This window comes from Aotus nancymaae, unplaced genomic scaffold, assembly GCF_030222135.1.
Source record: "Aotus nancymaae isolate 86718 unplaced genomic scaffold, 86718_ANA_hifiasm-v0.15.2.pri h1tg000094l, whole genome shotgun sequence".
Classification (NCBI taxonomy): Eukaryota; Metazoa; Chordata; class Mammalia; order Primates; family Aotidae; genus Aotus; species Aotus nancymaae.
Genome location: NW_026988509.1, coordinates 956,668 through 979,819, shown reverse-complemented (window position 1 = coordinate 979,819; position 23,152 = coordinate 956,668). Strand labels below are relative to the sequence as shown.

General features: G+C 56.1%; 1 protein-coding gene across 1 annotated transcript; it reads right to left on the bottom strand.

The window, feature by feature from the left end:
• Positions 1 to 484: 484 nt before the first annotated feature.
• On the bottom strand, positions 485 to 22,877 carry LOC110567964 (formimidoyltransferase-cyclodeaminase-like). Its single transcript, XM_064369893.1, has 12 exons — positions 22,786 to 22,877; positions 21,545 to 21,728; positions 20,407 to 20,535; positions 18,814 to 18,902; positions 18,473 to 18,652; positions 17,173 to 17,310; positions 16,897 to 17,028; positions 12,699 to 12,760; positions 12,175 to 12,304; positions 11,786 to 11,947; positions 7,152 to 7,435; positions 485 to 3,260 (listed from the first exon to the last, which is right to left on the bottom strand). The coding sequence occupies exons 1-11, from the start codon at positions 22,837 to 22,839 to the stop codon at positions 7,331 to 7,333; spliced, it is 1,365 nt and encodes a 454-aa protein (XP_064225963.1). The 5' UTR covers positions 22,840 to 22,877; the 3' UTR covers positions 485 to 3,260; positions 7,152 to 7,330.
• Positions 22,878 to 23,152: the final 275 nt, after the last annotated feature.

Genomic DNA, 23,152 nt, shown 5'->3' with positions numbered 1-23,152 from the left:
ACCAGTACTGATCCATGCCCCAGGGGTTGGGGATCCCTGGTTTAGAGAATAATAACAGGAAAAAAAAATGTACGTGTTCAGTACAGACAGTTTTTTCCCACCTATTTTCAATCCACATTTGGTTGAATCCATGGCTGCAGAACACACAGATACGGAGCGATGACTGTATACATAAACTGTCTACGTAAATGGGGTTTCAGCAATGAGCTTTGAAGTTACCCCTTGATGATTTTTTGTTTTTGAAGATTCAGGAGGTACACGTGTGCGTTTGTAACATGGGTACATTAAGTAATGGTGGGAATTGGACTTCTAGTGTACCCATCACCCAGATAGTGAACATTGTACCCAATAGGTAATTTTTTAACCCTCACTCCCCTTCCACCCTCCCCCTACCACTGGTGATCTTTAACTTCACGTGTTAAGAGTAATCTCAGGTCTTGTGGCTTTTTGCATTAAATCAGTTAAAATGACTAAGTGCGCCCTCTCCAACTTTAGCACAGTGTTTTATTCTTAAGCGGTTTGCATTTATGGTTTATTTAGCATGATAAAATTAACCTCTTTGAAACAACAGGAAACATGAAGCACCACCTTTACTTGTATGGTAGTTTGCAGCTCATGACAGCTGTGTTCAAAGCCTGTGCTGAGTGGCGGCTGCAAGAGGAAAAGCAGTCCTGCCCTGTCATCCTAGCAGGATGATTAAATAAGTTTAAACAAGTTAACATTCTAGCTCGCTCGCTCTCTCCTCTCTCTCTCTTGTCACCCATCTCTCCTCTCCTCTGTCTCTCTCCCTGCACCCTTAAAAAGAAAAACAAATAAATTAATTAAAACAGTTTAAATTCTAATAGAACCCACTGAGCTTCTGAAGGGAAGTACATTATGCTGAGTTGTGAAGGTGAGGAAGGTGCTGGCCAGGGCAGGTGCCTGTGCTGTGAAGGAGCCCAACAGGGGCTCACAGTCCCTCAGCAGGATGATGGACGCAGGGTTCAACGCCAGGAGCCAGACACACCAAGAAAAGACCAAAAGTTTGGGTTGTGGAGTAAATGGAGAGGTTCCAAGATTAAACCAAGGAGTGTGTGTTTATTTTGTTATGTGCTGTGGGAGCGTGGACCCCCTCAGCAGGTAGAAGGAGAGCAGGTTTGAGGATGTGGTACAGGAGCAGTTGGGATCACCAAGAACAGGTTGGTCTGAGGCCAGGCCAGCAAGCATAAGAGGTCACTGAGGCTGGTGGGAAGAGAGAGGCTTACTCTAAATGAGGATCAGTGCATCTTTTGGAGCTTTCTTTTTTTGAGATAGGGTCTCCATTACCCAGGCTGGAGTGCAGTGGCGCCATGATGGCAGCCTCAAACTTCTGGGCTCAAGTGATTCAACTCCCTGCCACCCCTGCACACCTCAGCTTTCTGAGTAGCTGGGACTACAGGTACACACCCCCATGCCTGACTAACATTTTAAGTTTTTTGTAGAGACAGGGTCTCATTTTTTTTGCCTAGACTGGTCTCAAACTCCTGGCTTTAAGCTATTTTCCTGCCTTGGCCTCCCAAAGTTCTGGGATTACAGGTGTGAGCCAGTGTGCCAGGTAGATTTTTTTTTTTTTTTTGGTAGATGTTTTTTAATTATTATCCTTTTGTATTGTACTTTAAGCCAAAAAAAAAAAAATTGTTTAATGTCAGAAATTAAAGGAAAGGGAAGAGAGATCAAAAATACCTTAATGGGGGCCGGACGCGGTGGCTCAAGCCTGTAATCCCAGCACTTTGGGAGGCCAAGGCGGGTGGATCACAAGGTCAAGAGATTGAGACCATCCTGGTCAACATGGTGAAACTCCGTCTCTACTAAAAATACAAAAAATTAGCTGGGCACGGTGGCGCACACCTGTAATCTCAGCTACTCAGGAGGCTGAGGCAGGAGAATTGCCTGAACCCAGGAGGCGGAGGTTGCAGTGAGCTGAGATCGCGCCATCGCACTCCAACCTGGGTAACAAGAGCGAGACTCTGTCTCAAAAAAAAAAAAAACCTTAATGGGAAAGTAGACTCCAAGAGTGAAAAGGAGTATATTGTTCCAGTGAGTTCCTTTCTGAAGCACAGATGGCCATAGGTGCTTGCCTTTGAGGAAATGGAAGAGTCATGCTTTGTAAGGCAGAGGCAGCTCAGCCTCCCCGTGCAGTCTAAAGCTGGGTGGTAGTGAGAAGTTACATCAGTTTTTTTAGATGAAGTCATCTTGTTATAAAAAATAGTCTTTTTAGTCTCTAGGTTACTATTCTCTGGCTCCCCTCCCCATCCAAGACTCCCTTGGAGGGAGGTCTGAGGGCTTTGTGATCCTCATATCTCTTCATGTCCATGATTGGATGGTGAGGTGAGGAAATAGTCTTTAGAACCCTCTCTTTGAGTGGTCAGTCGGGCAGTATTTGGTCTGAAACCCTGTAGCAGATGCTTCGCATAGCTGGGCTGAGGTTCCCCCAAATAGGGTTGCATAGTTATTGAAGACAGAGGAGATCGATAGTTGACCTCAGGTGAGGCCTCAACCAGACGACCACAGGTGACCCCAGACAACCACTGTTGCAATTCTGAGAGCTGATAAAATTGCCATTGTGTGCAGATCTGGGTAGAGTTTTAACTATTCTCATTTCCTGAGGGAATTCAGAAAGACTGTGTGAGAAAGTGGTCACAGTATCTTGGATGTCATCTTTTCATGCAGTAAAAAGTCTGGTTTCTGTGAATGTTTGTATAACAAACCACCTCAAAACTTGGCACCAGTGTAGCGTTCCTCTTGACTCTGTGGGCTGGCTAGGTTTCGGTATTCCTCCCACTGCCAGATCCCTTAGAGCTGAGGCTCAGACCAGGCTAGAAGTCCTGAAGGCCTCTGATGCGTCTAGCAGTTTGTGCTGGCTGTTTACTGGGCCCTGCCGTCGTCCACTAGACCAGAGTGATTCCTGCACAAAAAGTCTCAGTAGCTCCAGACAGGGAAAGGAGAGGCTGTGGGGCCTCTGAGGCGTAGGTCCAGACCACACACTGCTACTCCCTACCCCATTACCTTGGTCAGAGCAAGTCACAGACAGCTTCTTGCACATCCTTATGGGGAGAGGAGAAGGTGTGGCCACTGGACAGCCCTCCACAGCCCTTTCCATAAAGATCTGATAGAGCAGCCACCTTCAGTCTGGTGCAGAGTCCCAGCGAATAGCATTCTGATATCAGTAGATTCCATAGGACAGGGCTGAAGCAGCTGTTCTTTGCTAATCTTGGAAGTTTATTGATATTTTATTTACATACCTGTAAAGAGAGAAGATAATAGAGATTGTTAAGAAATATTCCGTCACCTATCATGACTAAGCATTGCTATAGTGGAGCATGTGTTCATGTGGTTTTCTTAATTGAAGAATACCTAAATAGAAGCCCATTCTCTTTCTTGAAATGGAGTTTTAGTCTTGTTGCCCAGGCTGGAGTGCAATGGCATGATCTCGGCTCACCACAACCTCCGCCTCCTGGGTTCAAGCGATTCTCCTGCCTCCACCTCCCGAGTAGCTATATTACAGGCATGTACCAGCACTCCCAGCTAATTTTGTATTTTTTAGTAGAGACTGGGTTTCTCCATTTCGGTCAGGCTGCTCTCGACCTCCCAAAGTGCTGGAATTACAGGCGTGAGCCACCGCGCCCGGCCTAGAAGCACGTTCTTAAACTGGCTTCAGTATTATACAGTTTGTAGTGGCAGGTCAGCAGGCCTGGATCTCAGTACCCTATTTTGTTTTTGCTTCATAGGCAGAATGATGGTAGGTGGTGCTCTGGCCTGGGCAAGGTCTCAGCAAGGCCTGCATGGTTGGAGGGTCCAGGATCCAGCTCTACCATCTGCATGTTTTCTTTGAAGACTTGTCCTTAGCCCGACAGCAGGAATCACTTGCTAAAGGCTCTGGAGGTCTGGAGGTGGGCATTCCATCCACAGGTCTCCCCAAAAGGGAGTGCCCTGTTTGGACATTCAGGACAGTCACACATATGGGTTTTAAATCTTGTTCTTAGGATATTGTCAGGAAAGGCTCTTTTCCACAAGTGTAGGGCCATTTCATGGGCAGCTTTGGAAGGAGTGGTAAAGGTCGTGCAGGCCTGCACTGTCTTGTGTGCAGGGAAGAAATGAGTTGTTGATCTGTACACTGAGGCCGGGATGGGAAGCCTGCCCCTCAGAGCAGCGCCAGCTGAACTCCAGGCTGGCTGGTCACATGGTGCCCGGGATGCTCAGAGGGCAGCTGACTTTTTATCAGCTTGACTAGATTAGAATGAGCTGAAAGGAGCCATACGCCGGTGTTCATTGGTCATGTGGTGCCATGTAGTTCATATTTGTAGCAATTAAAAAGCATTGTTAGTGTCAGAACTTAATAAGTGAGGTTGTGTGGATAGTGCTGGGCCTCATCACTTTATCAGCTGTATCAGCTGCGTGATGGCCTTTGAGCCTGGGTGTGGCCCCATGCAGCAAGGAGACCAGAGCCTGCCTCACCCACTCCCCAGATTATTTGGACAAGGTGGCACTAATGTGCTGACCAAGGGTGGCTACGTGGGTGAGCTGGGCTGGGATGGGATTGTTCTGTGGCTGAGGTGGAGTAGGGAGGGTAGCTGTAGGAGTGCCATCTGTAGGGGCTATAGATAGATGAGAGGAAGCGGTCTGGTCAGTCCTGAGCCACCCATCGTCACAGAGCTTGAGCTGAGTTGTAACACTCTCCTCATGTTCCTCATCAACTTCTTGAACAAATGCAAGTATATGTGCAAGGACTTTTTAAATTTTAAAAAGCTGTGCAAATGCAGGGTCATCATCTTAAGTAGCCTGTGTCTGAGACTTTATGGACAAGAAAACAGACCAGAGAGCTGAAGTGACTTCCCGAATCCTCATGCAGCCCATGGGAGGCACATCTAGGACCTGGGGGACCCCGGACGTGGCCACAGTCAGTACTTCTGGTCTGTGAGTGGGCACTGAGGGGCTGTAGAGCACCATCTTACATGACGATGGGTGTCAGCTACTGCTGGAAGAAGGGATGTCAGTTGGTATATTTGCTGCCCTCAGAAATAGGAAGCCCTGTCTATTGGAAACCTCACAACCCGGGACTTGCCGGGAGCTTGGCCCTCGAGACTCCCAGCTGCAACTGCTGACTCAGGAAGGGCAGAGTCTGCTGCCTGTAGCTGTTGACGTGTGGAAACAGACAAGTGCTCCTGGGTTGGGAGAGTGGCACCTGCTGAGGTCAGCGCCTCAGCAGTGAGGGGCAGCCCTGGACTTGGACTCTCCCAGGGTGGAACTTGTCAGGCTGTTCCCCCAGAAAGGAGGCTGAATACCATCTTAATTTAATTCAATAAAGGTTAGGTGAGCACCTGCCACATGTAGAGAGCACCGAGGTGTTTCCAGCCTTTGAAGAGCTTCCTTTGAGGTCACTGTGAGGAAAGCTCATTGTGGTGGCATAGAATTCTGAGTTTGTGGGAGACAGGGGAGCAATGACTTTTGGCCTGGAAAACAGCTTCATTTATTACAGCTAAGTGCTTTTACTTACCTAAAATTACGTAGGAGGTCTGGTTTCATTTCATCCAGAATGTGAAAATTATTTACTCCTGAAGTCTATCATGTTTAAGTCATCTCAGCAACAAGTTGATGATCATAAACCCACTCATGGGAAGTTGGCGGTGGATGGGGTGGGGGAGCACACAAGCTCCCTGCCTGCAAACCACCCCTCCCTCTGTTGCCATTTGGTGGCAAAGGTCAGCCACTACCCTGGTCAGGGGCTTGCTCCCCTTGGGGGTGGTTAATGGTTTTCTCCTTAATCTCCTCTGTTCTTTTTCACTCACCTGCAGCCTGGACCCAGCCCACCTGCCCAGCCTGGTTTCTTAACCATCTGTACACCCTGCATCTGGCAGTACCATGGATCTCACACATGGTGGACAGGTATTGGCCAGGTGCTCCCACTGTCTGTTCTCTTTGGCCAGATGTCTTCTTTCTGCTCCTCAGGCTCCACAGGCCTTCCATGACGTTTAGGGCTCAGACCGTGGCTCCCTCCTCAGAGCAGCCTTGCTTTCCTCTCCCACCCCACTCGTCTTACTCTTGGTTTCTCAGCACTTGAATCATTCTGTGAATTTACATGTTTCCTTGTTTTTCTCATTTTTATTGAGAGTAAGCTCATCTTAGTAATCTTCTTGTTTACAAACCTTATAGTATGCCACATATAGTGAATAGATATTTGTTGAATTGAATGAGAATTATTGGATTTTTAGAAATAATGGTATTCACTGGCCATGCATGGTGGCTCACGCCTGTAATCCCAGCATTTTTTGGGAGGCTGAGGCAGGTGGATCACCTGAGGTCAGGAGTTTGAGACCAGCCTGGCCAACATGGTTTTCTCCTTAATCTCCCATGTTCTTTTTCACTCACCTGCAGCCTGGTCCCAGCCCACCTTCCCAGCCTGGTTTCTTAGCCATCTCTACTAAAAATAAAAAATTAGCCAGGTGTGGTGGCAGGTGCCTGTAATCCCAGCTACTGGGGAAGCTGAGGCTGGAAAATTACTTGAAACCAGGCTGGGGGTGGGGGGTGGTGGTAGTTGCTTGCAGTGAGCCGAGATCATGTCACTGCATTCCAGCCTAGGCAATAGAGCTAGACTCTGTCTCAAAAAAAAAAAATAGTATTCATTTTTTCACATGGTACATCCTGCATACATCTGACACTCTTAGGAAAATGCTTATGTGTGGTAAGAACTTCATCGGAATTCCTTAGCTCTTTGCAGGGCTCAGAAGCTGGCCTTCTGGGAGCAGTACTTTCCCATACCCCTCCCCTGGCCCAGGACCCCTTACTCCTTCTGGCTCACCTTTTCTGGCAGCTTCTTGCCCCTTGAATGTCATTTACAGCCTTGCCAACCTACCTTAACATTTTAACCTTTTTCCTCTTACCAGTGACGTTATCATTGCTGGTCAGAATTGACTGTGTGTGATTGTACATTTGAGGCAAGGTAAAGGGAGAGACATTTTCCTTACATTATTAGTTGTGCAACAGAAGCCAATTAAGAGATTGAAGAGGTGAATGACACTAGTAATGGCCTGCCCCTTGGGGTGGAGTGGGGCACACCCAGTACATCACTGTGACTCAGAAGTCCATGTCACCACCTTGAGCCAAGTTCTACAGTCAGGGCCAAATACCACACTTACTTCATAAAGAAGTCAAAGTCTGACTTTGCCTCCATTTCTCATGAGTGAAAAACTACTATAGGAAACTTTTGTCTTTGTGTTTTTGATGGTAGCTTGCTATTTATTATATTGTGGTATTCTTAAGTCTGATTTTCTCCGTTGGCCAGTTACTGTGTTTTCTCCTTTTCACTTCTGCTTTGTCACTTGGAACGTTTCCAGAAGTAGAAGTCACTGCCCCTGCCCACATCAGACTGTAGTTTCAAGATATCCAGGCAACAGCAAGGGATAAATAGGAATAAATTTGGCTGGAAGAAAGAGAAAACACAGCTGAGGTAGCTTAAACCAACAGGCTTATTTTTCTCACTCATTAAGAGAGCTGGGGTTCGGGCACAGTGGCTCACGCCTCTAATCCCAACCCTTTAGGAGGCTGAGGTGGGTGGATCACAAGGTCAGGACTTCAAGACAGCCTGGCCAAGATGGTGAAAGCCCATCTCTACTAAAAATACAAAAAAAAGGGCGCGGTGGCTCACGCCTGTAATCCCAGCACTTTGGGAGGCTGAGGCAGGTGGATCACGAGGTCAAGAGATCGAGACCATCCTGGTCAACATGGTGAAACCCCGTCTCTACTAAAAATACAAAAAATTAGCTGGGCATGGTGGCGCGTGCCTGTAATTCCAGCTACTCAGGAGGCTGAGGCAGGAGAATTGCCTGAACCCAGGAGGTGGAGGTTGCAGTGAGCTGAGATCGCGCCATTGCACTCCAGCCTGGGTAACAAGAGCGAAACTCCATCTCAAAAAAAAAAAAAAAAAAAAAAATTAGGCATGGTGGTGATTGCCTGTAATCCCAGGTACTCAAGAGGCTGAAGCAGGAGAATTGCTTGAACCCAGGAGGTGGAGGCTGCAGTGAGCCACTGCACTCCAGCCTGGGCAACAGAACAAGACTCTGTCTCCCAAAAAAAAAGCGGGGGTTGGCCAACTCAGCTCAGGTTCTCAGTGAGCCATCAGCCACCAGGTGCCACCTTCCAGTGAGTGGCCTTCTGTCCCATCCAGATGTCTCTTCATGCTCCATGGGAATTAGATGGGACATACTCTGGCTCTCTCTTCTAGAAGCTTTCTCTTCATTTGGGAGGGGCTTCCCCTTGTGCTGGCTGGTCAACGACTCAACCTCATCTTAATTTATCCCCCAGAATGGGGACATACAGCAAGGGAGAGATCTCAGGTTGAGATGAATGTACAGTAAAGGCTGGGATTATCAGCAGGGAAATCTCTCCCAGATAGTGACAAAGGTAAGCGACCATGTGAAGAGAAAGGACAAACATCCCATGACGAAGAAAGGTAGCTGCCAGGCCCAAGGAAAGGAAGGAACGTGGTGTGGGGGTATGGGAGCAGGTGGGCAGGGAGGCCTCTGCAGTTTCCCTGGAACCTAAACCCAGGAGTCATGGAAGGCAGATCCAGATTCAGGTGTTCAGAGGACGAGGCAGGGGTGGGTAGTTCAAAGAGTTGGTCAGAGGCATCTCCTTGGGGAGTGGAAGATGTTAGAGAGATGCAGGGTTGCAGGACAACAGGGAGGTAGAAAGAGTCGGGGATGGACTGTGGCATCTGGGCCCCGCCAGGAAGGAAGTGGCCCCATTAGTGACTCATACAGGGAGGGGTGGGGTCAGTGGGTGGCTAGGAGCTCTGGCACTTGGGCAGGCCTTGCTTCCTTCTGCCACATCTGTTTGGGAGGTGAAGCCTGCAGGCCAAAAAAATGACCTTCATTTTCAAAGCCTTTTTGAATAAACTCTTTTGAGGTTTAACTTACATACATTAAAATTCACTTGTTTTAAGTGTTTAGTGCGGTAGGTTTTGCCAAATGTATGCAGTCACTACACTCAATACAAAACATTCTATCACTCAAATTCAAAAACCTTTTAGTATACCTCCAGGTCTTGGTGCAGAGAGAGCTTGCTGTTGTTGGGTGTGCAGGCTCACCCAGTCCTGGAGACAGGAGTGGGCTCTTTGTCTGAAGGTGGGGCAGGGTGCTCCCCGAGTGGTGTGGGAGCTGAGCTGACTGGAGAGTGAAGTGGGATGCATGGGATAAGATGTTTAAGGGAAAGGATGCAGAGTTGCATTCCGGGCATTTTCCTTCCTGGGGATTCCCAGCAGCTCAGCAGTACCGGTATGAACCAGTTTTTTCTGACTGCCTCCAGCATGAGCTGAATTTCCGTCTTTGCAGTTGTCCTCAGCCAATTGAAAATCACCTGGAGTTTTATTCCAAGCACAAAAGAAGGTCAGAGAGAGGAGGCCCGATGATCATGATCGCCCTCTGTCTCAAAAAAAAAAAAAAAAAAAAAAAGGCCGAGTGTCGTGGCTCACGCCTGTAATCCCACCACTTTGGGAGGCCGAGGCGGGTGGATCACGAGGTGAAGATATCGAGACCATTCTGGTCAACGTGGTGAAACCGCGTGTCTACTAAAAATACAAAAAATTAGCTGGGCACGGTGGCGCGTGCCTGTAATCCCAGCTACTCAGGAGGCTGAGGCAGGAGAATTGCCAGAACCCGGGAGGCGGAGGTTTCGGTGAGCCGACATCGCGCCATAGCAGTCCAGCCTAGGTAACAAGAGCGAAACTCCGTCTCAAAAAAAAAAAAAAAAAAAAAAAAATTAGCTGGCCGTGGTGGTGCATGCCTGTGGTTCCAGCTACTCAGGAGGCCAAGGCAGGAGAATCGCTTGAACCTGGGAGGCGGGGGTTGCAATGAGCTGAGATGGCACCATTGCACTCCAGCCTGGGAGACAGAGTAAGACTCTGTCTCAAAGAAAAAAAAGAAAAAGGCCGGGTGTGGTGGATTATGCCTGTAATCCCAGCACTTTGGGAGGCCGAGGCGGGTGGATCACGAGGTCAAGAGATCGAGACCATCGTGGTCAACGTGGTGAAACCCCGTCTCTACAAAAAATTCAAAAAATTAGCTGGGCACGGTGGCGCGTGCCTGTAATCCCAGCTACTCAGGAGGCTGAGGCAGGAGAATTGCCAGAACCCGGGAGGCGGAGGTTGCGGTGGGCCGAGATCGCGCCTTTGCACTCCAGCCTGGGTAACAAGAGCCAAACTCCGTCTCAAAAAAAAAAAAAAAAATCAGCTGGCCGTGGTGGTGCATGCCTGTGGTTCCAGCTACTCAGGAGGCTAAGGCAGGAGAATGGCTTGACCTGGGAGGCGGGGATGGCAATGAACTGAGATCGCATCACTGCACTCCAGCCTGAAAAAAAAAAAAAAGAAAAAGAGCGGTGTTTTGCTCTTGTTACCCAGGGAGGAGTCCAATGGCGTGATCTCGGCTCATCGCAACCTCCGCCTCCCGGGGTGAGGCAATTCTCCTGCCTCAGCCTCCTGAGTAGCTGGGATTACAGGCACTCGCCACCGTGCCCAGGTAATTTTTTGTATTTTTAGTAGAGACGGGGTTTCACCATGTTGACCAGGATGGTCTCGATCTCTTGACCTCGTGATCCACCGGACTCCGCTTCTCAAAGTGCTGGGATTCCAGGCGTGAGCGACGACCCTCGGCCTTTTTTTTTTTGAGACACGTGGTTGCCCGGGCTGGTTTCAAACTCCTGAGCTCAAGGGCTTCTCCACCTTGACCTCCCAAAGTGCTGGGGTTACAGGTGTGAGCTGCCACGCCTGGCCTATTTCTAATATGTATATTTAAATTGGTGACTGTTTTTAAATGCCTCTCCAGGTCTAAAGTTCATCAACCCATTAAAGTCTAGAAAAGATCATGTTGTCCTGGGGAGGCCTTTTAAACTGTGATACAAGACCCGGAAAAGAGTCAGGATTGGTACATTTGACGGCCTAAAGCTTAAGAAGCCCCCACAAGCAAAGTCCAACGATGATGAAGGACACACGGGGGGTGGGGAGCTGAACCCAGAACGAGGCCTGGTTCCCCCAGTAAATAAAGAAGTCTCACAACGCAGGGAAAGGCCCAAGGGATACCTAAGAGGAAACGGGTTGAAACGTATCCTGACGTCTGGAAAACGCTTTACCTCCCTGGTAAAGGGAAGCGCGTCCCAGAACAAGAGGCTCCGTGAGCAGCGTCGCCGCTGGGTGCTTCTGAAAACTCCAGGGACGGGAAGGTGAACCCCCCGAAGGCCCATCCATTGTAAAAGTAAATAAATGAACCTGAGCTTAAAAACGGCTGGAAAAGGTGTTCCGCGTCTACACCTCCCTTCAAACAGGTCCGTGGGGCTCTGCACTGCCCTGCTCCGGAGGCTTCCTGACCTTTCTCTGCCTTTTCTCGGGCTCTCTGGCCCTTGCCCTGGGCTCCGAGCGCCAGCACCCGTCTGCAGGGAGGTGCGGTCACCGCCCCGGGTCTGTGCGGTCAGGTCTCCGCACGGCAGAGAGCTGCCCCCCAAACCTGGGCTCCCCTCCGGGAGGCGCCTGTCCCTTGTACCTCGGCCACGGCCCGTGAGTGTGGGGTCACCCTGGCCAAACCCTCAAACCCCGCTGGGCCCCGCACTCGCAGGGGTGAGGGCGGAGCTGGTTGTCGAGGCCCAGACGGCGCCAGTTGTGACCCCCCAGCCCCTCCCCGGCCGGAGGCTGACCCGCTTCTCACTGGGCCCCGGCGGGGGGTTCGCTGTGGTTGGGCCTGGGGAGGCAGGGGCGCCCCGGGGCGCTGCTGTGGGCGCCACTCACCAGGCAGGCGGCAAAGGCCTCGGCGTCCGCGTCCACCAGCGCGGTCAGCTTGGCCGCGGCCTCGCGGAACGGCGGGATCAGGCGCCGCATCGTGGCGTCCAGGGGCTGGAACTGGCGCCGCCCGTAGGTCATGAGCCCCACCATGGAGCCCAGCGCCGCGCCCTGCGAGAGAGGAGACTGTGGGGGGCGCGGCTGCGGGGGGCGCGGGGACCCCAGACGCCCGGGACGCCCCAGGAGCAGAGAGGGACCCGCGTGCTCCCTGCTGCGTCTGGCCGAGGGTCCCGCCCGTGTGGCCCAGCGTCTCCGCCCGCCCGGGGCGGCCCCAACCCGCCCCCACAACTGCCCCCTCCCTGCCACCTTGTTTTGCCCCCACCCACCCCCGGGCTCACCATGGCCGCAGCGGCCGCCGCCACCGAGCCGCCCCCGGGAGCCGCCGAGCGGGCGCCCACCTCGTCCACGAAGGCGCGCAGGGACTTGTCGCCCAGGCCGCGCTCAGGGCCGGAGTCAGGGACCAGGTACCTGCGGGGTGAGCGCGGCTCAGCGGCGGGCGGGGTCCCGGAGAGGGGAGTGGGGGAAGCGCGTCCTCTGCCGGGGGGGGAGCACGTCCTCTGGGGGGGGGAAGCGCGTCCTCGGGATGTGGGGTGGGGAGCGCGTCCTCAGGGGTGTGGGGGGAGCGCGTCCTCAGGGGTGTAGGAGGAGCGCGTCCTCAGGGGAGGAGCAGTGGGACCCGCGGGGTCTCTGCGCCCCCCTCACCCCCAGACCCGGGCTTGGCACCGGCCGCGGAGGCGGCGCCCGCGGGGAGGCGCTGGGAAGACTGAGCCGTCTCCACGCGGAAACCCGGCGCCCCCAGGGCCGGGTGGGGGGAGGGGGCGCCGAGCAGGGACGGGTAAGAGCGGGGAGGGCAGAGGCTCACTCGATGATCCGCTCCTTGGGGTTGAAGGGGGACAGCGAGTCCAGGCCCAGCCGGTTCACCACCTGGAAAAGCGGCTTGGAGTAGAAACGGCCCGGCGCGTCTCCACCCCCAGGACAGCCTCCACCCTGCGGGTCCCACCCTTGCTGCAGCCGCCCCCGTCCTGAGCTCACGGGCGCTTTGCGGGGAGCAGGGCAGAAGCGTGGCTGGCACCCCCCCCACCCTCACCCCTGCCCCACCAGGAGCCCTGTGTCCCCGCAGCAGGCACCCCATACAGACACTCACCCTGGGTTGCCCTTGGGGAAACTGAGGCCCCGAGAAAGGAGTCGTCCCCTGATGACCCCTAAGCTAACTGCCACTCATCTCTCACCGCCCCCCACCCCGCTCAGCCCATCGCTGTCAGCCGCGGGCAAACAGCTTAATTCTCCACGTCTTCACGTCTAACAAGTCCTGAAAGCCCGGAACAGCCCCGCGTCACCCACAAAGAAACTCTTACCCAGAAAAGGGAATTTTACCCACATTCAAAATAAAGTTGCAACAGTCGCATTTAAGATTAGAATTCATTCTGCGAAACCCATTCAGAACGCGCTGGCTATGCGATCCCACCCCACAGAGGGGAACAGCAGCCCGCGCTCCTGCGGCCTGGAGCCCGGTGGGTGGAGGCCGCCTCCCCCGCCTCCCTGGTGGCCACAGACCAGCAAGTCCCAAGGCAAAGCCTCCTGCCAGGAAACCCCAGGAAGACGCGCGGTCTTTTAAAGGCTCGGCCAAGCTAAAAGACAGGAAATCATCCGGGACCAGGCGTGAGCAGAAAGGCGAGTCCGAACGGCCCGCTAGCCTGGAGCTGGGTCCGCTCTGGGGCAACTGCCCCCCTCTGGCAGCCCCCCATGAGTGGGGGGTGGGTCTCGGCCTTCAGAGTGGAGTACCACTGGAGACCCCTGGAAAGTCACATTCCCAAGGATGAATTAGAAACAGCACCCGCCGGAGGAAGCAGTGGAGGTACTTCCCAGTCCCTGCCTTCCCTTTGGGTGAAGCAGGAAAAAAAAATCTCCGACAGGGCTACGGGCCTCACCCGACACGGAGTTCGCTCCTGTGTGGTTCCAAGGCTCCAAGCCGAAAGCTCAGCTTCGGGGTCTGTGGCGCAGTGTCCGGGAGCGCTCGCACAAACCCTCCTTGGAGGAGGGTCAATCCTGTGTCCAGGAATTAGCACAGATGAAATTCCAAGGAGCCCGCATTCACAAGCAAAACTCACAGGACAGAACGCGAAGCAGCCTCACCACCAGGAGGCAGCATGGAGCCACGGGCGCCCCCAGACGCGCGCAGGCCGCAGGCCCGGGACCCTTCGGGGAAAGAAGACAAAACTCGGCCCGGGCGCGGTGGCTCACGCCTGCAATCCCAGTACATTGGGAGTCCCAGGCGGGTGGATCACGAGGTCAGGAGTTCAAGACCAGCCTGGCCAAGATGGTGAAACCCCGTTTCTACTAAAAAAAAAAAAATAGAATAATTAGCCGAGGGTGGCGACGGGTGCCTGTAATCCCAGCTATTTGGGAGACTGAGGCAGAGAATTGCTTGAACCCATGAGGTGGAGGTTGCAGTGAGCCAAGATCGCGCCACTACACGCTCCAGCTTGGGAGGCAGAGCAAGACTCTGTCTCAAAAAAAAAAAAAAAAAAAAAAAAAAAGACAAAACCCAAAACCCCGTGCTGGAAAGCACAGGGGGCCTCACACGTAGGAAGACAAGGCCGTGTGCAGGAGCAACAGCTGCTGCTTAGAGAAGACGACGCTGGAAGGCTGTCTGTCACTGGCTACTAAAACTTAGGCTGGAATTTCAGCAGATAAACAGGCATTTATCTACCTACACGATACTTTAAACACCTTCAAGTACTCCCACAAAGTGATGATGGCAAAAGGAAAAACAGTAACATTGCAGTGAAGGGCCCAGGAGGAAGGGCGCCGCACTGACCACGTGCCTGGTCCACGTGGGCACCCTGAGAAAACGCGCGTCGTGGGGAGCTGGCTTCTCTCAGGGGAACACACAGCATTTATGCTCTTCCTGCCGGAAGTGCGTAACTGGCCGGGCGTGGTGGGGCGCGCCTGTCGTCCCAGCACTTTGGGAGGCTGACGTGAGTGGATTGCTTGAGTCCAGGAGTTTGAGACCAGCAAAACCCCATCTGTTCACAGTTAGCCAGGAGTGGATTTGGGAGGCTGGGGTGGCAAGATCTCCTGAGCCCTGGAGGTTGGGGCTGCAGTGAGCTGTGACTGTGCCACTGTACTCCAGCCTGGGTGACAGAGCAAGACCCTGTCTCAAAAGAATTAATTAATTTAATTTAATTTAAATTTAAAATGCACAACTACATCTGGTCACAAGCTTCGTCAGACCGGTCCTCACTGAGGCGCTTTGAAAAGCCTGTCCTTTTAAACTATGTCAAGGCCAGTGAGGGTCAAGGAAGACGGGGAATAGCTCTGGACGACAGGAGGCAAGGCCGGCTCAGTGCTCTGTGTTCCGGGAGCTGGATGGCGGGTTGAAGGAGAAACCACTATGATGCGAATAACTCCGACACTGATGCGATTTGGTTGCGGCCTGACGGTTACTAGGTAGTAGGATTGTGTCAGTGTTGAATTTCCTGATTTTGATCATTACAGTGTGGTTATGTAAGAGAATGTCTTTGTTCTTAAGACGCACAGCCTTAATAAATTAGGGGTAAAAGATCACAGTGTCTTCAACCCAACTTTTAAATAGTCCAGAAAAAAATATAATATGATGATGCACAAATACATGGGGCAAAATCCAAGCACTTGGAAAACATGGGTGGAGGGCAGGAGTGGAGAGCCACCCGTATCTTCTCTGTGAGAAATTGTACAAAATTTAAAGTCACAAAAAATTCTGCGGCCGGGCACAGTGGCTCACGCCTGTAATCCCAGCACTTTGGGAGGCCATGACAGGCAGGTCACGAGGTCAGGAGATCGAGACCATCCTGGCTAACATGGTGAAACCCCATCCCTACTAAAAATATAAAAAATTAGCTGGTCGAGGTGGCACACGCCTGTAATCCCAGCTACTGGGGAGGCTGAGGCAGGAGAATCGCTTGAACCCGGGAGGCGGAGGTTGCGGTGAACCGAGATCGTGCCACTGCACTCCAGCCTGGGTGACAGAGCGAGACTCCATCTCAAAAAAAACACATTGTAACAGCCAGGAATACAGTAGACTATGCCACAAACGTGCCGTGATGGAGAGGCTGGCTGGGTTTCAGAAAAGCGCTGTGAATGCAGGAGGAAGAGGTGCAGAGGCGTGAAGACGGAGGCAGAGGCGACATCGAAGCTGCTGTGGGCTCGCAGTGTCCCTACGTTAGAGTACTAAGTAACTGGCTCAGCGACCGATCTCACAGGAGAAAACGTGCCTGAGCCGACGCAAGGACGGAGTCCACCAGCCACGAGAGCCACGTCAGTAAGACACGAGCAGGGTCAAAACCAACCGCCAAAAAGCAAAAGCTCTCCCAAACATCCCGTCAAGCGGATTGTGCTCATTGTGAAAAACACACCTGGAACGAAGTGGCCTCGAGTGAAAGGACAGATAAGGGTGGAGAGCGTCTCTGCAGACGCTGCCACACCCCAGCAGGACCTGGGTCCCCCGGAACCCAGACTCCGGGGGCCTGAGGCCTAGGTGTCCACAAGACGATGGGAATCACTTTCTGAAGGAGCCGCTCCGTGGGAGGAGATCTGCACCCCATAGCTGGAGCCAAACACATCCATAAGCCGCCCGTTCCGGGGCTGCAGGGAGCCCCCGTGGAGGTGGTGGGAGGAGGCGCAGGTCCCTCCACGGGAGCACAGCCGGCCCAGGAGGCGAGACCCGGCAGAGAGGGGTGCTGTCCTCTCTGTGGAACTTGCACAAGTGAGCGTATTATAGGTCACAAAAAAAAACCTCAGGAAAGTTCCCAAAATGAAAATGAAAAGTGGAATCTCATCTTCTGAACACGAGTCAATAAAACGAAGAGAGGGAGGGGAAGGAAAGCTGGGCCCCAGGGGTGTGAGCTCCACCGCAGCCTCCCCACCTTCCCACACGCCCCTGTCCGACCCGTCGGGGCGGCAGCCCGGCCCACCAGCCTGATCCGGTGTGAGCGCCGGCCGCAGCCTCCCGGGGATGTGAGCAGCCGCAGCCGCCGCCCACCCTCCCGCGGGCCCCCACCGTCCTCGGCAGCCCGGCCCACCAGCCTGATCCGGTGCGCCTCCTCCAGGATGAAGAGGTTCTCCTTCTTGCAGTAGAAGGCGGCTGCATCTAGCAGAGCCTTCAGGGGCACCAGGCCGACCAGCTGTGAGCCCACCACCGGGAGGCTCAGCTCCTGCCGAAGCACAGGTGGTGTCAGCACGTGGGGCAGGTGGAGAACCGCCCTGGCTGGACATCGGGGACGTGGGGCCCCCGCCCTGCCCACAGGAGGGATCTGCGCGCCCCTCACAGCAGCAGTGGCTGCTCCTGGCGGGCTCACCCGCGCCTCTCGGCAGGTCTCCTCGTAGACCGTGTGCAGCGCCGTGACCTCAAAGTCCAGGAGGTTGGTGGACACCTGAGCCAGGTTCTTCTCATCCAGGTACCAGCCGATGCCCTGAACCTTTTTCAGAAGTCCCGGCTGCAAAGGAAGAGCGTTCCTCAGCCTGGGCTAGAAGCTCGTCCTGCCTGGCCCTGCCAGCTTCTCCTGGTGCTCGCATCCCCCAGCTGGATGGGGCAGAGCCTGTGCCCGGGTGGATGCTGTGGTTCTCCTCCTTCCCGCCCCGAGTTGGCCAGGGAGGGGCAGAGAGACTTCGCTTGCCACAGGGAAACTGACCACAAGGGTCAGACGCCGGCACCCACCCCTGCAGGCCCCGCTCAGCCCAGGCCCTGCCTCCCAGCCACGCTCTGCCCTAGATGTGGGGAAATGCTGCAGGGTGGGGCCCCATGGACCACCACGCCGCTCTCCCATCCACCTGCTCCCCGACACGTCCCCTCAGTCCCGAACTCCTCACGGCGACTCAGTCCACATGGGGGGACTCTGACCTCCGCCTTCGGCTGGGGCATGAAGCGGGACTTGGAGGTCACTATGCTATTGTGCTGAGTCTGCAGGTTGGGAAACTGGGCCCCAGGACCTCAGCTGCCTGTGGGACCCGGGTCTCTGAGTGGGGAACAGGTGGGCAGGGAGTCCCTCCACCTCTGTCTCCAGATATCTACACCATCTGTGCCAGGGTGACGCTCAGACAGGGCGATCTCTGCTGTGCAGACTTGGAGGAGAAAGGCCTGGGGGCACCTGAAGGTCCGCAGGGGTGTTGGGGCCCCCAAGGCATCTGGAGGGATGTGGGGGGCCCCTGAGGGCACCTGTGACTCTGGAAGTAGCTGTTTCCCAGGAGGATGGAAATGCTGCCTCGTTTTAACAAAAGGAAGCCCTGCCTCCTTCCATGGAAAATCCCCTTGGAGCCGGAGTCCTCAGCTTCACTCCACCCCTGACCTGCCAACCTGGGGACCTGTGCTGCCCCCGCAGGGTGCGGACGCTGAGGCTGGGCCAGCCTGGAAGGGGAAGGCCGAGCCCTGTCTGGCCAGTGCCCCGTCCACACCCCGACCACCCTGCCTGAGGCACTCAGCCTCTGACCCTTTCCTGAGGGGCCAGGTGGGGGTCAGTGAACAGGGTCACCTGGTCCTTCCCACCGCCCTGCTCCTGCAGGTTGAGGGGCTGGGTGGGGGTTGTGAGGGGGTCACCTGGTCCTTCCCACGGCCCTGCTCCCACAGGTGGACGGGCTGGGTGGGGGTTGTGAGGGGGTCACCTGGTCCGTCCCACGGCCCTGCTCCCGCAGGTTGAGGGCAATGCGGTGGGCTTGCTCCTTCGTGCTGAGCAGGTTGATGTTGAAAGCGATGAGGAACTTCCTGGCCCCTGTGGCCGTGGCCCCCCAGCTGGGGACAAAGGAGCTGGGGCCAAAGTCAGGTGCCCACTCGGCCTGCTCGAGCTGTGGGCAAGTTCACCCCGGGGTGAAATGACCCCCAAGGGAGGGAGCAGCCCCACCAGGGTCCCAGTTCCCAGGAAGGAGGGGCTCAGCCCAGCCACCCCAGCCAGGACAAAGGGGCAGGTCCCCCTCCTTCCCAGGCTCAACCGCTGGGGTGGGGGCACCTTCTTAGGGAGGGCCTCATACTCCCCAGCCCGGATGGCCGACAGGGTCCGACGACTGTCCATCCTGGCCGCCTCGCCATACAGGTAGACTGCAGGAGAGCCCAGCGGTCAGGCGTTGGCAGGCAGTCCGGGGGGTCCAGGACTCAGTTCCTGGAGGACCCAGGCGGAGGGGTTCTCTCCAGCCTAAACCTGGGGATGGGCCCCACCATGCCCTCTCCCGGCTGCACCCGCTGTCCACCTCGGATGGATATGGGTGGTCCCGGTGGACCCTCAGCCAGCACCCCCACCCACCCCCCGGCTCACAAGGCCTTGAAAAGTCAAATTGCAGGGTTAGGATAGAACACGTGGGACATGGTGACGCCGGACGCTCACGCTTCTGTTTTCCTTGTATAATAAACAGAACGACAAGCGACCACATAAATATAACCACAGCGAAAAGGAAAAAGTCGTGTTCCCTGCACGCCTGTGTGATGTGACGTGGGTTACATATGTCCTGCATGGCAGCCTGACAGTGCCATGGGTTACGTGTGTCCTGCATGGCAGCGTGACAGTGCCATGGGTTACGTGTCCTGCATGGCAGCGTGACAGTGCCATGGGTTACGTGTGTCCTGCATGGCAGCGTGACAGTGCCATGGGTTACGTGTGTCCTGCATGGCAGCGTGACAGTGCCATGGGTTACGTGTGTCCTGCATGGCAGCGTGACAGTGCCATGGGTTACGTGTGTCCTGCATGGCAGCGTGACAGTGCCATGGGTTACGTGTGTCCTGCATGGCAGCGTGACAGTGCCATGGGTTACGTGTGTCCTGCATGGCAGCGTGACAGTGCCATGGGTTACGTGTGTCCTGCATGGCAGCGTGACAGTGCCATGGGTTACGTGTGTCCTGCATGGCAGCGTGACAGTGCCATGGGTTACGTGTGTCCTGCATGGCAGCGTGACAGTGCCATGGGTTACGTGTGTCCTGCATGGCAGCGTGACAGTGCCATGGGTTACGTGTGTCCTGCATGGCAGCGTGACAGTGCCATGGGTTACGTGTGTCCTGCATGGCAGCGTGACAGTGCCATGGGTTACGTGTGTCCTGCATGGCAGCCTGACAGTGCCATGGGTTACGTGTGTCCTACATGACAGCGTGACTGTGCCATGGGTTACGTGTGCCCTGCATGCCTGTGTGATGTGATGTGGGTTACATATGTCCTGCATGCCAGTGTGATAGTGACGTATGCCCCTGCCTCGGGGTTCCTTCCAGGGGGCGCTGGGTTTCTCAGCCCAGGGGCGGGTGTGCACTCCGCCCGGGTTTGTCTCTGTGTGTTCGGTATCATTTTCTTGCTTAGATTGAATTCTCCAGGTGAAATGATCGTACTCTAGAAGGCTCTTGGCTCGCCGGCCCAGCTGTGCCGCGGGACAGTTTCAGGGGCCCCGGGCCCGCGCGGCCACAGGTGAGGTTGCGTTTCTTTCGGTACTGAGGGAGCTGCCCTTCTGCAGCTTGGCGTTTTGGAACAACCTGCCCTGGCAAGAGCAGTCGAGGGCAGAGAACTGCGGGCACTGAACCCGCGCCAATGAGACGGGAGGGAGCGCGGAGGGTGGGGCACGCTCACCTGGCACGGCCAGCTCCTCTGCCAGCCGCCGGCCAAAGGTCTGGGCGCAGAGCACACAGTCGTCCATGCTGACGCCCCTCACGGGGATGAAGGGGCAGACATCCAGGGCCCCCATGCGGGGGTGCTCCCCTGCAGAGAGATGGCAAGGCCGGGCAGGAGGCTGGGAGTGGCCGTGGGTGGGAGCCCCACGGGGCTCTCAGACCCTCTGTCCTCTCCGGCCTGGGCAGCCCCCCATCCACACACCCAGCTAGCAGCTCACGCTGACCACAGGGAGGAGGCCGGCCCTGGGCACTCCCAGCCCTGCCCCAGCGGCAGCATCAGTCCCTCCGGGACAACGGACATTCCTGGACAGTCCTCCCAGCCAGTGTCGGAGGCCACTCGGTCCAGAAGCAACAGCCTGAGCAGGCAGTTTGGCATCTTTGGGATAAACCTGTCCCTCTCCTAAGTCACAAGAATAACTTTCTAACGGCTGCCCCTGGCCAGGCTTAGAGACTCCCTGAAGCGGGGAAGCCACACTGTTTCCCGAGCGTTCTTCTCACTAGCCGAGTCCCTTGCTGTGGCTACACCAGCCTGTGGGGCAGAGCCCACCCCTGGACGCCAGCCTCGCCTTTGCCTCCACTGCCCGGGGCTGGTTGCTTTGCGATAAGCTTCTCGTCCTTCCACCTCTAGGGGTCACTGTGAGCCCCGGCCTCTCAGGAGCAGCCCACCGCCCAGCCCCTGGCCAGCGCCCGTGTGTCCACACACCTTTGACCCTGCCCGCCCACCGAGGTGTTTGGCTTGTGGGCTGTTGGCAGGTCAGCTTCTGGGCAGCCCTTCCCCGTCCAGGGCCTGCTGCAAGACCGGCTCTCGGCCCCCCTGGCGTGTGGGCAGGTGGCCGGGCCCACAGACCTTCCCCGGCACGGCCCCTCCCCCACCCAGCCTTGGAGCTTGGCGACCTGGGGTCCCCAGAGCACAGCCTGCAGTCGGGGGACTGTGACCCCCACACTCCAGGGTCCTCCAAGGAGAGCCAGAGCCAGCCCCGCTGGACCCCACATTCCGTGCCTGGGCCCTGGGCCTCCTTCCCCTCCCAGGACACCGGGACAGGGCTCAGCCCTGACACCCCGCGACGTGGCGGCCACGGGAGAGCCCGGAGCCTCACCTCGGTGCTCGCTCATGTCAATGAGCCGGGAGGCAGCGCGGGCCGTGTTGAGGGCCCCCTCCACCACGCACGCCGGCGGCCCCACAAAGGTGTACACGGTGCGGTTGGTGGAGGGGCCGGCGTCCACGTCCAGCAGCACACAGCCAGGGGTCTGTGCGATGGCTCCCGAGATGGCATCGATCACCTGGACACAGGCCCGGCCCCCACACCTCAGCCTCCCCATTTGAAAGAAGGAAAAGGAGCTTGGAGGTGGCCGCACCCCGACACCCAAACGTGGGCTGAGGAGGCGGGCCAAGCCTTTGGGGACCCCCCGACGAGCTGCGCTCCCCCCGCAAACACCTGCTGCTCCCCCCGCAAACAGCGGCTGCCCCGGGACTTTCACAGGGGCCCAAGCCCGGCCCGTACAAGGAGGCGCTGCAGGCCGTGCCTCCAGGAGAAACGCCCCAGGTTCTGTCCCCACTGGCAGATGCTGGAGGCAAGAAGGTGACCACAGGCACAGGGCACAGAGGGCCAGGCCCCAACCCCCGAGCAGAGGAGGGGCCAGAAGGGCCTGGAAACTTCCAGGCGGCAGGACAGCTGGGAGCAGGGGCTCGGCCTCAAATCTCCACGTCCCCGGGCCTTGGTGGGGGCTGGGATCCCGGCGTGATGAGGCCTCCCTGAACCCCTGCAAGTGACCGCTGTGACCCGGCGCTGCCCTCTGGGAGGCCTTCCAGGCGGCCTGTGGGGCCTGCACTTGTTCCTGGAGGAGCCTGGACCTCAGAACCATGGAGGGCCAGAGGCCCGACCTGGGGGCCTGCCTGACCCCTCTGTGCTGTCTCCTTTCGGGTCCAGCGGGGATGGTGGCGGCAGCTGCCTCACCAGGCTTCAGGGCGGGGGCTCGGTCATTTACGCCAGCCCCAGTGGAGGCAGGGTGGCCTCATGTGACCCCATGCAGCCCTTTTCATCAGCGTTAGGGGCTTCACTTTCAGTAGGGGAACAAGGCCCTTTGAGGCCCAGAGATCTGCCCAGACCCCCACGGGAAGCACAGCCAGGCCTCAGCGCCTACAGCCCGCCGTCGTGTTCCACCTACCCCTGGGTCAGGCACTCCCACGTCCCCCCAACCACAGGATATCCTTAAGGCCCATGGAGAGCGGCTCCTCCCCTGCCAGGCCACGCCACACCAAGCCCACTGCCCCTCCACGGCCTGGGCCTCAGCTGCCCCACTGGCCCCTGGATGCTCCAGCCGCTCCTCGGGGTCTCACCTCCTGGTTCTTCCCCTCGAAGAAGTTGGGGACGCACTCCACCAGCTGGGACATGGCCAGTACCTCGATCTAGACGCTACTCTCTGGGGCAGACAGCAGCAGGGGCCAGGGCTCCCAGCCACAGCCAGGACCTTTATACAGCCTCCGGCAGCACCTCCCACAGCTGCTCATTAACCAGCGAGTCACCACGAGGAGCAGTGGGGCCACGGTCCCTGCGCAGGCACGGGGCGGGCGCTGCAGAGCCACACTGGGTGCTGTCCACCTGGACGGGGCGGCTCCACTCAGCCAGTGTGGGTTCCCCGGAAAGCAGCACGTGCCGGGGCGGAGGGGTGGGCGCTGAGGGCCCCCAGGAGCATCAGGCCAGCCT